The sequence below is a fragment of the Canis aureus genome, chromosome 32, assembly GCF_053574225.1.
Source record: "Canis aureus isolate CA01 chromosome 32, VMU_Caureus_v.1.0, whole genome shotgun sequence".
Classification (NCBI taxonomy): Eukaryota; Metazoa; Chordata; class Mammalia; order Carnivora; family Canidae; genus Canis; species Canis aureus.
In genome coordinates, this window is record NC_135642.1 from 13,260,080 (window position 1) to 13,274,425 (window position 14,346).

General features: G+C 48.0%; 1 protein-coding gene across 1 annotated transcript in view; it reads left to right on the top strand.

The window, feature by feature from the left end:
• RTF1 (RTF1 homolog, Paf1/RNA polymerase II complex component) overlaps positions 1-10,347 on the top strand; it is a 56,651-nt gene extending 46,304 nt beyond the window's left edge. The window contains exons 7-18 of the mRNA XM_077880705.1: positions 414-549; positions 1,261-1,438; positions 2,388-2,470; positions 3,839-3,926; positions 4,020-4,127; positions 4,714-4,791; positions 5,399-5,520; positions 5,700-5,757; positions 6,367-6,444; positions 6,914-7,009; positions 7,816-7,927; positions 8,212-10,347. Coding sequence (XP_077736831.1) covers positions 414-549; positions 1,261-1,438; positions 2,388-2,470; positions 3,839-3,926; positions 4,020-4,127; positions 4,714-4,791; positions 5,399-5,520; positions 5,700-5,757; positions 6,367-6,444; positions 6,914-7,009; positions 7,816-7,927; positions 8,212-8,318 — 1,244 coding nt within the window. The 3' untranslated portion in view covers positions 8,319-10,347. The remainder of the gene's footprint in view (positions 1-413; positions 550-1,260; positions 1,439-2,387; positions 2,471-3,838; positions 3,927-4,019; positions 4,128-4,713; positions 4,792-5,398; positions 5,521-5,699; positions 5,758-6,366; positions 6,445-6,913; positions 7,010-7,815; positions 7,928-8,211) is intronic.
• The last annotated feature ends 3,999 nt before the right edge of the window (positions 10,348-14,346 follow it).

The window sequence follows — 14,346 nt, forward strand, 5'->3', positions numbered from 1 at the left end:
CCGCTGAGCCACCCAGGGATCCCCATTGACTTTTTTTTTTAATTTTCTTATTTATTTGAGAGAGAGAGAATATGCGTGAGAGGAAGGGCAGAGGGAGAAGCAGACGCCCACACTGAACTGGGAGCCCAAATTGGAGCTTGATCCCAGGACCCTGAGGTCATGACCAGAGCCAAAGGCAGACACTTAATTGACTCAGACACCCAGGCACCCTGAAGCTTGACATTTGGTGCCTAGATGTTTTTAACTCTGGTTTAACTGGGTCCTGTATGTAGCCCAAGTAATCACAGTGCAATCTAGAGAGGATGGGGCTGTCTGTTAAGTCCCTTCCCATATCCCAGTTCTTTTTCAAGGATGAAAGATGTTTCTGTTTCTTATTAAGATAATGTGGGTAAACGTTCCCCTTTATTTTTTAGCTGAACTCCTTGCTAAAAAACAGCCATTAAAAACCAGTGAGGTGTACTCCGATGATGAGGAAGAGGAAGAGGATGACAAGTCCAGTGAAAAGTCAGACCGCTCATCCCGAACATCGTCATCTGATGAAGAAGAGGAGTAAGCTGTGTATATTTTGGTCTAGTAGTCAGAATAAGTGGGCTCTTTGGGGAGAAACTTAGTGTAGTTTTCAAAATGTTCTTGTTTGGATGGTGAACTTTGATTTGGTTCAGTACCCTGAATTGCAGAGCTGAGTTCCCCAACACATCAGCCCAAACATATGCTCCTACCTTTGGCTCCCAGCCTCCACTCCTGGACATTTTGTCCAGGCCTGGCAGGTAAAAACTGACTTTGTGTCACCCTCAGACTGGCCTGGAGCTTCCATTAGTTTTCTTATTCTGATAGGTTATCTAGAATGACAGCTTCATTGAAGACAGTTCATACTACTGGTTAAGAGCAGGATGCTGTTACCACTTCTGTGGCTTCATTTCTTTCTCCTATGGTTAATCATGTGTAGTTTGGTTGAGTTAAGTTTTAAGAACTTGGTAGTATTTATGTATCTTGATCTGATGTGTTTTTTTTCCCAGAAAGACAGAGAGCACATGCAGGGGGAGGGCGGCGGGTGAGGAGAGGAGAAACAGAAGGAGAAAGAGAATCTTAAACAGGCTCCATGCCCAGCATGGAGCCCAACATGGGGCTCTATCTTACAACCCTGAAATCATGACCTGAGCTGAAATCAAGAGTCAGACACTTAACAGACTGAGCCATCCAGGCACCCCTTGATCTGTTTTTATGAGGAACACTTTTCCCATTGCCCTTTATTCCTCACAGGAAAGAAGAGATCCCTCCCAAATCACAACCAGTCTCCTTACCCGAGGAATTGAATCGGGTTCGATTATCACGGCATAAGCTAGAGCGTTGGTGTCACATGCCCTTCTTTGCTAAAACGGTCACAGGATGTTTTGTACGGATTGGCATTGGAAACCACAACAGCAAACCAGTTTACCGGGTTGGTGTTTCTTTCCATGGACAATTGTCCATGTTTTAAATATAATGATTCTCAACTGGGAGTAGGAACTGCTGAATAAGTCTGTCACTTTTCTGCTACTATTAGATGGGAAAATAGACTCTAATTGAAATGCCTGTAGAATAATGACACCGAGGTAACCAGAGATCATGCATGACCTGCTGCCAGAGACTCTTTGGAGCCCAGTGGAGGGGGCTTGGACATACAATAACTTTCTTTATTTTCCTTTCATATAAAAGCGAGAAGGGAGACATTTAGGGAGTATTCATTGGGAGTTACATAATCTGGAAGCTTTTTCGTTCATTTGAAAAATAAATGAAAATTTTCCATGTTACATAGTAAGTGACTTCTAAAACAGAATTACATTGAGGTTTAAAAACAAACACAAAAACACGAAGAACCACCCTCCAACTTAAAGGAGGTTGTTTTGTGAGTTCTGGGACTGCTTCTATGATCTGGATGGCTGGAACATAGCCACTAAGGTTTTTTTTTTTTCCTTTCTGTTTTTGTTTGGTTTAGCGTGGGGTGTATGGTTTTAGGTGTTTATCTCCTTCTGTGAGGACCAGCAGCCATTCTGTGTCCCAGAAAGCTTGACAGAAACTGACCTCCATGGTCTTCGTATTTGGTTGATAAAACTGACCTCTGAAATCCCAAGTATGTCCACATAGTAAGGTAGAATGTAAGTGGGAGGAGAAGCTCCTAACGGGCCCACCAGGCTAACTGCCTCCTCTCCTGGCGCTTGCGCACTCTGCGTGCAGGACTTCTGGTGCTTGGCCATCTGGGTTCTAAACCTGAGGAGGGTGCCCAGAATACCTGGCAGCTGTGGGGTCCTCTCAGTGCAGGGTCACTTGTCCATAGTAGGTTGGTAGAGCCAAAGAGAAGGTGGTGTGGAGAGCTCTGAAAGAGTCTGTTTTTCTGTCCTTTCATATAGGTGGCTGAGATCACAGGTGTTGTGGAAACCGCTAAAGTTTACCAGCTTGGTGGCACCAGAACAAACAAAGGGCTACAGCTACGGTAGGGGAGGTGCCATTGTGGCAGCTTCTGCTTCTGCTGTGCACAGGCACTACCTGTTGGGGCTGCCATGCTCACCCAGTATGATGTTTCAGTGAATTTCTGTTGTTCCCCAAGGGTACTTGGAGGGAAGCTTATTCTGCCCTTGCCTGTAGGGAAAGGTAGGGTATCTCTGTCTGTCACACGGGAAATCCAGGACAAGAAATGGTAGGACATAGAGTAGGAAAAAGGCGGGTTGTGAGCTCCCCCCTTGTCCAGATCCCTGCAGGCAATTCCTTGGTGACTATGGTCAGGTGGCCTGCTTCTGGTCCTGGCTCTGTCACTAACTAACCTGGTCTTTGACGAGTCGAGTCAAGTCACCTTTCAGGACTTAGTTTCCTTTCAGTCACATGATACTGAGTGCCTGCTATATGCCACGGTTCTGGGCATCAGGATAGAGGCAGAAATATAGTAGGCACATGCAAATCCCTGCCCTCGTGGAGCCTGAAAATTCTAGAGACCCTGTATCAAAAGGAACAGAAGTAGTTTACCAGGATCATTGCAAATAGCAGCTAATAGATTCAGCTGTCCCATGGCCTAATTTAGTCTCTGTGGTCTCCATTCCCTTCTCCTGTCCCCACCATCTTTCCAGGGCTGCTTTAAAAGAGCCAGTTGAGATAGGCAGTGACCATGACATGCAGAGAATGACTATCCCTAGGAGAATGGCACTGACTCACCTAACTTCACCAGCATAGGGGTCAGTCAGAAGGCAATGTGCCTTCTCTCTAGGGAATGGTGTTTCCTTGCCATTCAGAGAGCTACATAATATTTTATATTATCGATGCCTGTTGACTATGACAGATTTTATTGTAAATGGACTTTTGAAGTACTGGCCAAGTCCAGTTTTTCCCCCAGTGCCAGCTATGATTCTTTTATCCTGGCTGCCTGTTAGAACAGCCTGGGAGGTATTGTTTATTTAATTTCATTGCCTGGCTCTTACTCCCAGAGATTCTGATTCAGTTGAACTAGAGTGGTGCTTTGACATTAGAATTTTCACAGATCTTCCTAGGTGATTTAATTTTTTTTTTATTTATTTATGATAGTCATACAGAGAGAGAGAGAAAGAGGCAGAGACATAGGCAGAGGGAGAAGCAGGCTCCATGCACCGGGAGCCTGACGTGGGACTCGATCCCGGGTCTCCAGGATCGCGCCCTGGGCCAAAGGCAGGCACCAAACCGCTGCACCACCCAGGGATCCCCTTTCTAGGTGATTTTAAAGGGCAGCCAGGATTGAGAACCACAAAGATAGGTGGTTCATAGTCTGGTTGGATTGCTTTGCTGTTACTGCAGGTAACATACCCATTCTTGGAGTTGCTGTCTCTTTTTTGTGTAGGCATGGCAACGACCAACGAGTATTCCGTCTAGAGTTTGTCTCAAACCAGGAATTCACCGAAAGCGAATTCATGAAATGGAAAGAAGCGGTAAGTGGGTAGATAACACCTGGCAGTTCATGAAAACCCTGAGAAAGTCTCCAGAATCTCTTACTAATAACCTTTTATTATGTTTTGGTCTAGATGTTCTCTGCTGGCATGCAGTTGCCCACTCTCGATGAAATCAATAAAAAGGAATTGTCTATTAAAGAAGCTCTTAATTATAAATTCAATGATCAGGACATTGAAGAGGTAAGAAACCTGGTACCCCAGAGACTAGAGGTTCAGTAAGAACTAGTATTAGAGAAAGAGAACATCATGACTTTCTTTTCTTTCCCTGTATCTTGACATTTTTAGTTGTGCTACTATTGCATAAGGATGGGAGAATATTGATGTTACTACCTGCTTTATTGTTCATCCAGATTTTCTCTCTATTTTCATTTGAAGTCATAGAGTAAAGAAGTGTATTTGGAGTTCAGGGATCTGTATTCTGCTAGGCTTGGTCCTTCAAGAGTTTCCTTTCTCCAAAACATTTTGGTAAAATTCTTTGATCTCTGTTCTCTTGGACAGTGGCTAGCCTTACAGTACCAGGTCCTTGGGCTGCTGCTGTTTATTGGTGCATGTTCCTTCAGACTGTCCCAGAAGAATCTCCGTGACCCTGGAAACAGCATAGTATCCCTTGGAATGAACTCGCTCTCTCTCTTTCTGGGGCATGACACTGCTGTAGGAAGAGCCAGCCCCCTTTTAACTAGCTGCTTGCCTCCAAATGGGCTCACTTAGCCTGTCTACAGAAATAGTTTAGGAATACCTCACTGCTGGTATCTCCTCTCTGGTACAGATTGTAAAAGAGAAAGAAAGGTTCAGGAAAGCTCCACCCAACTATGCTATGAAGAAGACTCAGCTGCTAAAGGAAAAGGTGAGGACTTGCATGTGAGCCCCCTTCCTTGTCTTGTAAGATGTGGAAATCAGACTTGTTCATTCTCTGCTCGGTTAGTGGTGACTGGATCGGGCTCCAGCATAAGCAACATGGTGCTTTCTTGGCCCCTGGGCAGCATCCCTTGGCCATTTTCCTTTCTATAAATTGAAACTGATCGTGTCCATTCCATTCTCGTTACTTCCTAGTCCCTTTAGTTTTATGTCTAATAAGCCAGAACTCAGGGTCCTCTCAACACTAGGTCTGAACAAATGATATTGCCAAGCCCAACTGAGGTGGGGACTTTCCATTCTTCACATCAGGATAGGGTTGAGCCTTGTTAGGGTGAGTGAGCCCCAAGAGACCTGGATTCTAAGATTAATACTACAAATTGCTGCTGCCAGAGGCCCAGGGCCAGTTAGCTATATGGCAAGGTGTTAAGTGCTGTAATAAGAATTATACTTTGCATTTGTATAGTTTGTTTTCAATGTTCTTTTGTATTTCCTGTCATTTGTTTGTCACATGCGCTGTCTTGCCTGGGCTGGAAGTAAGGGGTCACTTGATACAGAGCCCATCATAGCCAACAACTCACATATGTCTCTATGTGCAGGCCATGGCTGAGGACCTGGGGGATCAGGACAAGGCCAAACAGATCCAAGACCAGCTGAATGAGCTGGAGGAGCGAGCAGAGGCCCTGGACCGTCAGCGGACCAAAAACATATCTGCTATCAGGTGTGTTACAGAGCCTGTTTCGGTTGGGCTCCTACTCTGGACCCACAGACCTTGCCACAGTTATCAGCCGAGCCTGTGGCCTTACACATGTGCTGGCTCCGTCTGGCTCCAGGGTCAGAGCTGAGTGGTTCCCTTCCTCCTACCACAGCCCATTGACTCACCCTTTTACTCACCCACAGTTACATCAACCAGCGGAACCGGGAGTGGAACATTGTGGAGTCTGAGAAGGCCCTTGTGGTGAGTAAGACAACTTGATTTGGATCACTGAAAACAATTTTAATTAATAAAATGATACGAGGGGTGCCTGGGTAGCTCAATCATGATCCCGAGGTCCTGGGATTGAGCCTAGCATCGGGCTCCCTTCTGCTCAGCAGGGAGCCTGCTTCTGCCCCTCCCCACTGCTCATGCTCCTTCTGTCTCTCAAATAAATAAATACATTCTTTAAAAATAATAATAAAATGATACAAAATCTTCTATATACCTTGCTCCAGTTTATTTTTTTTTACTTACTGAATAACATGTACACTTCGCCTCCGCATGCTATGGGCACACATATATCCATGGGATGTACTGATTGATAATGAAAAGCAACAGTCTTCTGCCCTTCTCACCCTTCCTGCCCCTTAGCTTCTACTCCACAGGTGTTCATCTTTAGGGACTTCTAGTTTTGTTCTTTCAGGTGTTGTCCCCATATCTGCTCTGCTGTTCTTGAAGGGAAGAGGATAATAGACTTTTGACTTTTTTTTTTTTTTTAGCCCTTGCAAGGACTGTTATTTATATGTAAGCTTAGGATAAACGAAAGGTGAGGAAAAGGAGACAGTTCTGTATGTATGCTCTCCGTTTCAGGCTGAAAGTCACAACATGAAAAACCAACAGATGGATCCCTTTACCAGGCGGCAGTGCAAACCTACCATCGTTTCTAATGTGAGTGCCTAAAGAGGACATTTTTAGTCAGGACCTAGATTCTAGGACATAAAATGAATTCCATTAGGAGATTAATAAGGAAGTTAAAAATAATGTTGTCTTAGTGGGATTTGCTTACCTCAAACTCTTGGGTCTGGCTACCTCCTTTTTTAAATCTTGCTATAGGACACAGGTAGCGAAAACCTGGCATGGATTTGTAGAAACCTACGGCCTAACCCCTCCTGTGTCAGGGTGGGTTTACCAATGCAGCAAGACATTAGGAACATGTAGGCTGAGCCACCTAGGACCAGGCTGGCCTGGGCTTCAAAGATTTTATTGCCTCTCTTTGCTGCCTTGAAGAAAACCCCACTGAGCTGCTGATGGGTCCACCGTGGTGCTTGTGATGTTAGTGGTAGTCGATGGGAAAGAATCTGGCATAGCACTGTGTGAGTGTTAAATAATCTCTAAAATAACTCAATTTCTCTCTCAGTCCAGAGACCCAGCTGTTCAGGCTGCCATCTTGGCCCAGCTGAATGCAAAATATGGTTCTGGAGTGTTACCAGATGCTCCAAAGGAAATGACCAAGGCAAGTGCAGTACTGCCCCGTGGCCTGCAGAGCAAGGCTACTGGCCCAGACACTTGGCCTAGGTTAGGCCTGATTGTTCCCACGTGGAGGAACTAGCATCCCACTTGCAGCCCTTTCTCCATCCTGATTTTTTACAATTGTAATAAACAGCTACTGAGTTTTAGTCAGCCACCTAAATGCTAAGCCCAGCACCACTATTAAACTAAGGCCTTGATTGCAGCTTTAGGCAACTGACATCTAGCCCTCTGATCCACATTTTCTCGTGTGTAAAATGGGGATAATACTCTATCCTGCTGCTTCACAGGATGATTAGGAGAAGCTGATGACACATAAGGGTCAGATGTTTGTAAAGGTGAAAAGCTCTTTGAAAACTAAAATGTTAAACAGAGAAACTGCCCATTTAGAAGCAGAGTTCTTTGGGTTTTTTTTTTGTTTGTTGGGGTGGGGGGGTTGTGTGTGTGTGTGTGTGTGTGTGTGTGTGTGTGTGTGTGTAAGTTAGGTCTTTTCCTGTGGAGCCCAAACTATCCCAGGAATTTCTGAAATCTTGGGTCAGAAGGTAGCTTATTGTCCTGACCCCCTCCTCAGCCCCCCACACTATAGACACGAGCCTTCCCTTTCCTCTTTTAGGCTTCAGAAAAGAAACCTTATGGCCTCTCCTGTCTTCCCTCTGAGAGAATCAGAAAAAGGGCCTTAGGAAAGAGATCTGATGAACTTGAGCAAGAGCTTTTTTTTCCATTAGTGCTGCTGCTTCTTGAAGTCCACTTGCATTCATACTTCTATAATTAGCTTTTCTCTTCACATTGCAGGGTCAGGGCAAGGATAAGGATTTGAATTCTAAGTCAGCCAGTGACCTCTCAGAAGATTTGTTCAAAGTACATGATTTTGATGTGAAGATTGATTTACAAGTTCCCAGCTCAGGTAGGTGAAGGTGTGGGGGTGTGCTGATGGCTAAGGACCAGAGGGCACCATGGCTGCCTCAGCCAGCAGGGGGCCCCGTTGTTAGGAAGAAGTGCCTTGACGTGCCTTAGGGAAGAAGTGCCAGTGTCTGATTCTCAGTATTTACAGAGACTGGAGTAAGCTGGGGCACAGGTGTATTTTGGGAGGAGTAGGGACAGGCAGGCAAGCAACCAGAAGGGGTGAAACGCAAGATGAAGAAGGCTTTGTAGGCTCCTTAGATGCTGATTTCCTCTTCTTTCCCACAGAGTCAAAGGCTTTGGCCATCACCTCCAAGGCTCCACCAGCCAAAGATGGGGCTCCAAGGAGATCTCTAAACTTGGAAGACTACAAAAAACGACGAGGGCTTATTTGAGCGCACCCAGCCTGCTGCTTCTGACCCTGCATGCCCCATCACAGTGTCCTCTTTTCCTTTGATTTGCCCTCTTTGGGCTGGAGCAGCAGTAGAACTGGGAAGAGACTCTAAACTGCCAGTCATCTGTAATATAAACCATTTGCTGTATAGACCTCCCTTGTCTGCACCATCTCCCACCACCCCCCAGGCCTCTCACCCGGTGTGGGCCTGGGCTCTCTTGGGCTTTATCCATGTCTTTAGATTTGTGTTTGCCTTTTTTTTTTTCTCTTTTTGTTTTTTTTTTTTTAAACCAGCACAGTTCATTGGCCACTCTGCACACATTCAGTATTAGCGTGGAGCTGGGATTCTTGCTGGAGCCCCTGGTGGCGACAGCAGCAGCACTAGGCAGCCACCTCCATGGGCTGCCTTGGACCCAACCATTGAACATTTGGCACCGGACCCTCGTGGAGAGAGTGGGGACTGGGCACCTGCAGTCCTCCTTCCTCTCTCCTCATCTTCCTCTTCTTCCCATCTCTGCAGAAGAGAGGTTTTCAAATCCAATTTAGTTTCCAAAAAGTGTACATTTGTGGGGAGGGAGGGGGGGGCTATTTGAGCGAGCGAGTGTGTGTGTGCGTGCGTGTGTGTGTGTGTCTGTGAGTGTGGATTTTTTTATCATTTTTTTAAAATGCAGTACTCTTTGTATCAGTCTGTCATGGGTCTGTAGCTGTTTCAGATTTTTTTTCAGCTGTACTCGAGCATCTGAAACTGCAAGAAAGAAACTCATTAAATGTGATTCTTCTTACTAAACAGGCCTGACTGCTGTAGCTGTGTGACATCTCCTCCCACACACACCCCCCACCTCAGAGAAGGCACCCTAGTTTGGCCCCTGCCCTGTAGGCTGTGTCCCGGCAGGTGGGAGGGAAGCCCACAGCCAGGTACCCAGATAGGGCAGTGCAGGTGTCTTGCTCAACCCATGGGTACAGCCCACAGCTTCTTGGCTGAACATAGTGTGTCTTTTCCCCGCCCCCATGTACTTGTCTCTTCCTAGTGATTCTGTTTTTGCTGTTTCAGAAAGAATAATATTTTGTTTTGTTTTTAAGAGAAAGTATTCAACGTGAATGTGGAGAGAACGAACACAAAAAGATTTAGGTTGCAGATGTTACAAGCATGTGCAGTTTTGTGTGTGTATACATATATATATGGTAAGCATATATATTGTGCAGCTAGGGTGAAGCCAGCAAAGAAGTGTGTATGTCTTTATGAAATGTTTGAAAAGAGATAAGCTGACTGCTTGATAATCATTCTCAGGTGTAAAGCTCCAAGTGTAAATAAAAGTGGCATTTAACAAATCTTTTCAGAACAAAGTACAGCTGACTATATATACCAAGAACTAAGCTAAAGAAACAGCTGAGAGCCGCTGAGTCCCACAAGAGGGAGAGGAACTTACAAGCTTTGCTTTGTGCTTCTTCACCCTACTTTTCTGTAAGGAAGTGGGATGATGGGAAATCATGGACTTAAGTTGTATTTAAACGTAAAAATGAACTTGGTGACTCTTCTGGGTTTAGTAGAGCCTCGGTGTTGCTTTAACTTAGTTTACACTTTTTTATTTAAAAAAAAAAGCAGCAATGGATGGTTTTTTTTTAAAGTATTGTGACTGTAAAATTGGTGAACTGTGACTGTAACATAGCTCTGTGGTAGCTGTGACGCAGTTCAGTTGGGCAAAGGTGGGCAATGGACTCATTAAAATCATATATACTTGAATAGTCCATTGACCGAAACCCTTTATAGACTGTTGTGTAAATGTGGAATCACAGACTGCTAAACATTGCTCGGACTCCGGCAGAGTCCTGGAAGCTGCTGGGACCTCTCCTATCATGACGAACCTGGACTGTTTTTTCTTTCTGGTTTTAAAAGACATGAAATTATAGAATCCATATAATTTGCTGGAGTCATTCTGATCCACCATGTAGATCTGTATTTAGTATCATTTGGATTTGGAGAAGTGTCGATTACATTATGGCTGTGTAATAAAATTTTTATTAAAACTGCATCACACTGTAGCCACTTTGCCACTACCTCCCCACATGCAGCTACTGGAACTTTCTTCTGAGACACCAACACACAGCAAGGAGAAAAGCCAACCAACTTATCACCTGAGTAGTCTCCTTCCTTGGTGATTGGAGTCAGGACTGAGAACTTGTCTCCAATCTCAACTGAGGCAGAGCCTCTGACTCGAGATCTTGATTGACCAGGCATAAAACATTGGCTTTGTCTCCCTCCTGCCCCCAACCTCCCCCAGCTGGGTTTCATGGCAGTTCACGGTATTTCTGATGCTGGGGAGCTGCTCCCATTGCTCCTTGCTCCACACGTTCTCCCTTCCATGTGGTTTCAGTGTTGAAGGGTGTGGCACCTAAGGCTGTTTTATATATTTTTCACTTCCTTCCAAGAAGCAAAAAGGCCAATGTCCATAAGCCTAGCTCATGATGTATAGGTCTGTTTGTCTGTCTTGCTTCTGACAGGTGCAGGGCAAGTCTACTGCCTACAACTTCCCTTCAAAGAGAATGCTTTTGTTTTGTTTCTGTGAAGTCCTGACCTGTCACTGAAACTGTACAGATATTTGTAAATAAACTTTATACCCTATTTTAACAAGGGGATCAGATTTAGTCCAAGGATTGCATCCTGAGTGGCAACTCTCAAAGTCATGTTTTCAAAGTCCCCGAGAGCCTCTCTTTTGCTTGGTTTCCCTTCTTCCCCTTCTCTTAGTCTGATACCCCCAAAAGTGAAAGTGGCTGCTTTGGAGTCTTCAGCAACCTGGTTCCCCAGAAGCATCTCTGGTATGGTAGCTGTCTAGAGCCAGGGAGCCCTCCTAGTTGGCCTGGTCTACTTCCTACCTTGGAAGATACCAACAAGCTTTAATCTGGTAGGACCCTGACAACACTGCCTAACCTCAGTGAAAGGCTGGTGCTTCCAGCTTTCAGTTGACCTAGGCACACTTCCTTTACTGTTCTGTTTCTGGCCTGCTGTGAGTGTGAACGGGGGATCTAGGGACCAGAGGCTATGGGGTAAAATCCTTTCCTCAATCTCCCAAACTAGGGAAATCTTTAAGGGCTCCCGAACCCCACTCACTGTGGATATATCTCAAACCTTTCTATATTTTAGGAAGCAAAATCCGGGATCATCTACTCCTCTTTAGAGATGGGAGGGTGGGAGGTGACATAGCCCAGTCCAAGCCTACCTTTGGTGTTGGAAGAGATGGGCCCCTGGGGTTCACCCAGTACCCAGTGAAGTTTTCTCCAACTCCTTAACACTCCCCTCACCTCACTGCTGGGAACAGTGGGCTCCCTAGGCCCTAGAGAGCAGGGATTCTGAGCAGAGAACAGGCTTATCCGTCCATCTCCCAAGATCCAGTGCCAAGGGGCAACTACACCTGGGGACAGGAAAAAAAAAAAAAACTGCCATAGGCAGAGGGATGCAGAGGGGAGAGAGGTACAGAGTCAGTCAACTTAATCTTAGGGCCTTGCTGTGGGAGGACTTCTCCTTGGTGGCAGTGTCAGGCAATTCTTGGGAGCCAACAAACCATCAACCCCTAGCATGGAGTTTTGTGTGACATCACTGCTTCCTGGGGACCTCGGAGTTCCCTTGAGGAGGAAAGTGTTGGGCTGGAGGACCTTATGGGGCATCCTGCCTTCTCTGCAAGGTTGCCCAGGCCAGCCCCAGTCCTGGCTGAGCAGAACCTGGAGGTGGTTTCCTGGCCCTGATTAGGGGCTTAGCTACTGTGGCATAGGCACATCTAGGAATTCCAGAAGGTGCTCTGGACCTAGGGGAGAGCCAAGAGCCATAAGGCACCACAGGCTCAGTGTAGGGTTCACATCCCAGTTCTGCTGCTTACTTCCTAGGGCTGAGCTACTTAACTCCTCTGAGCCACAAATTTCCCATCTTTAACATAGGATCCTGTTAAAGATTAAGTGTACCTTTCCCCAGAAGGGGTTCAATAAATGCTGTTGTTAGAGCAGAGGCTGCTGGGTTTGGGAGGAGAGACTGCAGGGGCAGAGTGGCAGGGGTCGGGATGGAGTGGGCAGCAAGTCAAGGGGGGTGGTGCAGGGAGACCAGTCGGAGTGGGGCAGCGTGGCTACCAGAAGCTGGAGCACTCAGCTCAGAAATTCCTGGCAGCCTCCACCTCTGGGGCTAAGAGACTCTGCTTCGAGGTTGAGATTCTGATGGGTGGGCACTGGGGCTGGCCTGGGGAAAGCCCAGAGGAGCAGAGCTGCTTTCTAGCCTGCCCTTGCAGCTCCTCTCTCCAGACCAGGCAATCTGAAAGTGGCTCGGAAGGCCACCCCACCTCACCACTGCCTCAGCAGGCTCAGAAAAATCGTGAGGCTCCACCTACCCACCACCACTACCAAGAGTAATTAAAACATAAATCTGTACCAAACCGGAAAATATGTGTAAAGAAGACTAACAAAATGTTCTGATCCTTCCCACGATGACTTATCTTGATACCTTCTTTAAAATACCAAATTATCATAAGGCACCTGGATGGCTCAGTCAGTTAAGCAGCCAACTCTTAATCTTGGCTGAGGTTTTGATCTCAGGGTGGTGAGTTCTAGCCCCATGGAGCCTACTTTAAAAAAAAAAAATTTTTTTTTTAGTTGTCAGTGACCCCATTTTGCAAAGTGCGTGTGGTCGGCATCTTGCTCAGCCCAGACACATTCACCTCTCACCAGGAATGCACTGGTCTGTCTCCAACAATTTTCCCTGCTTTCTCCTCACCCTTCAGCGCTGAGCCCAAAGGTCACCTCCTCCGGAAGCCTTCCTGGATCTCCCCTCCCACTCCAATTTGGGAGCACCTTCTGGCCCTCCCTAGCGCCGTAGTGAGCTACGCTGCACTGTTAGGAGCCTCCACCCTCAGCCTGGAAGCTACGTGGGTCTGGCGCGTATCCCCAGCACCCAGCGCCCCCGGATCTTAGCTAATGTCCCATAAATGTGGTGGAGGGAAGGGGGGTGGCAAGCGGATGTCCAGCGGCGGCGCCGGTTCTGGGGCATTCGATCCCACGCGTCCCTACCATCCTGTCCCCGACCGCCGCGCCCGCGGGCCTGAGACCCAGGCTGCCGGTCCGGTCCGGTCCGCTGGGTAAGACCCGGAACGGCGAGGAGCGCGGCTGCGGCACATGCAAGCGGCCCCTCCGCCCGGCCCGTGCGCCGTGGGACCCCCGACGCGCCACCAGCCTCGGCCTCCGCTCGCCAGCTCGGCCCCGCCGCCCGCACGCGCGCCCCCGGGCGTGGACCCCGGCGGCCGGCGCGGCCCGGCGACCTCCCGGACCCGGGAGCAGGCCCGCAGCCCGCAAGCCCCGGCGGCCGGCGCGGAGGAGGAGCCGGCAGCAGCTCCGGGGGCGCCTGGTCTCGCCCCGCCACCGGATGCTCTGTGGCCTCGGTGGCCGGGCACCCGGGGTGGAAATCGGGCCGCCAGGGATGTCGCCAGTGGAACCAGGGGGTCACCTACGCCACCCGGAGGTGCCCTGGCGCCCCCCACGGGGGCGGAGGCCGATGGGCACCCCGGGCGTTCTCCGCGCAGTCCCCTCCACGGCAGCCGCGTCCCTGACCTCAGACCTCGGGCCCCTCGGCCTCCACGTGGCCACTGGGAGAGCTCCTGCGGGTTCTCGGAGTCCTGGAGAGCGGCCGAACCACGGGGACAGTCTCCTGGGAGGGATGGGAAACCTTGTTTTTGAAGTGTGTCAGGAGCGAAACTGTTCTTACTGCGCATACACAGGCCTGGTGACACATTTCGTTGGTTTTAAACCAGAGTGATTCAGATGGTGAAGGGTCAGCAAAAACACTGCTGGATTCCCTAGCCCTGCTCGAAGATCCTAGCAAATGCAGAATATTCATGAGGTGAGACACTGCGTGCGAAGGCGGGGCAAGGAAGAGGGTCGGGTCGTCAGGTGAAAACAGCCTTCACTGCTCTACCCAGGAGGCGGGAAGGAAACCTTCCATTCTTTCCCAGCGTCAAGGTGCCATCCGGCCCGCTCTGGCCAGCACTCCAGGGCCCTCT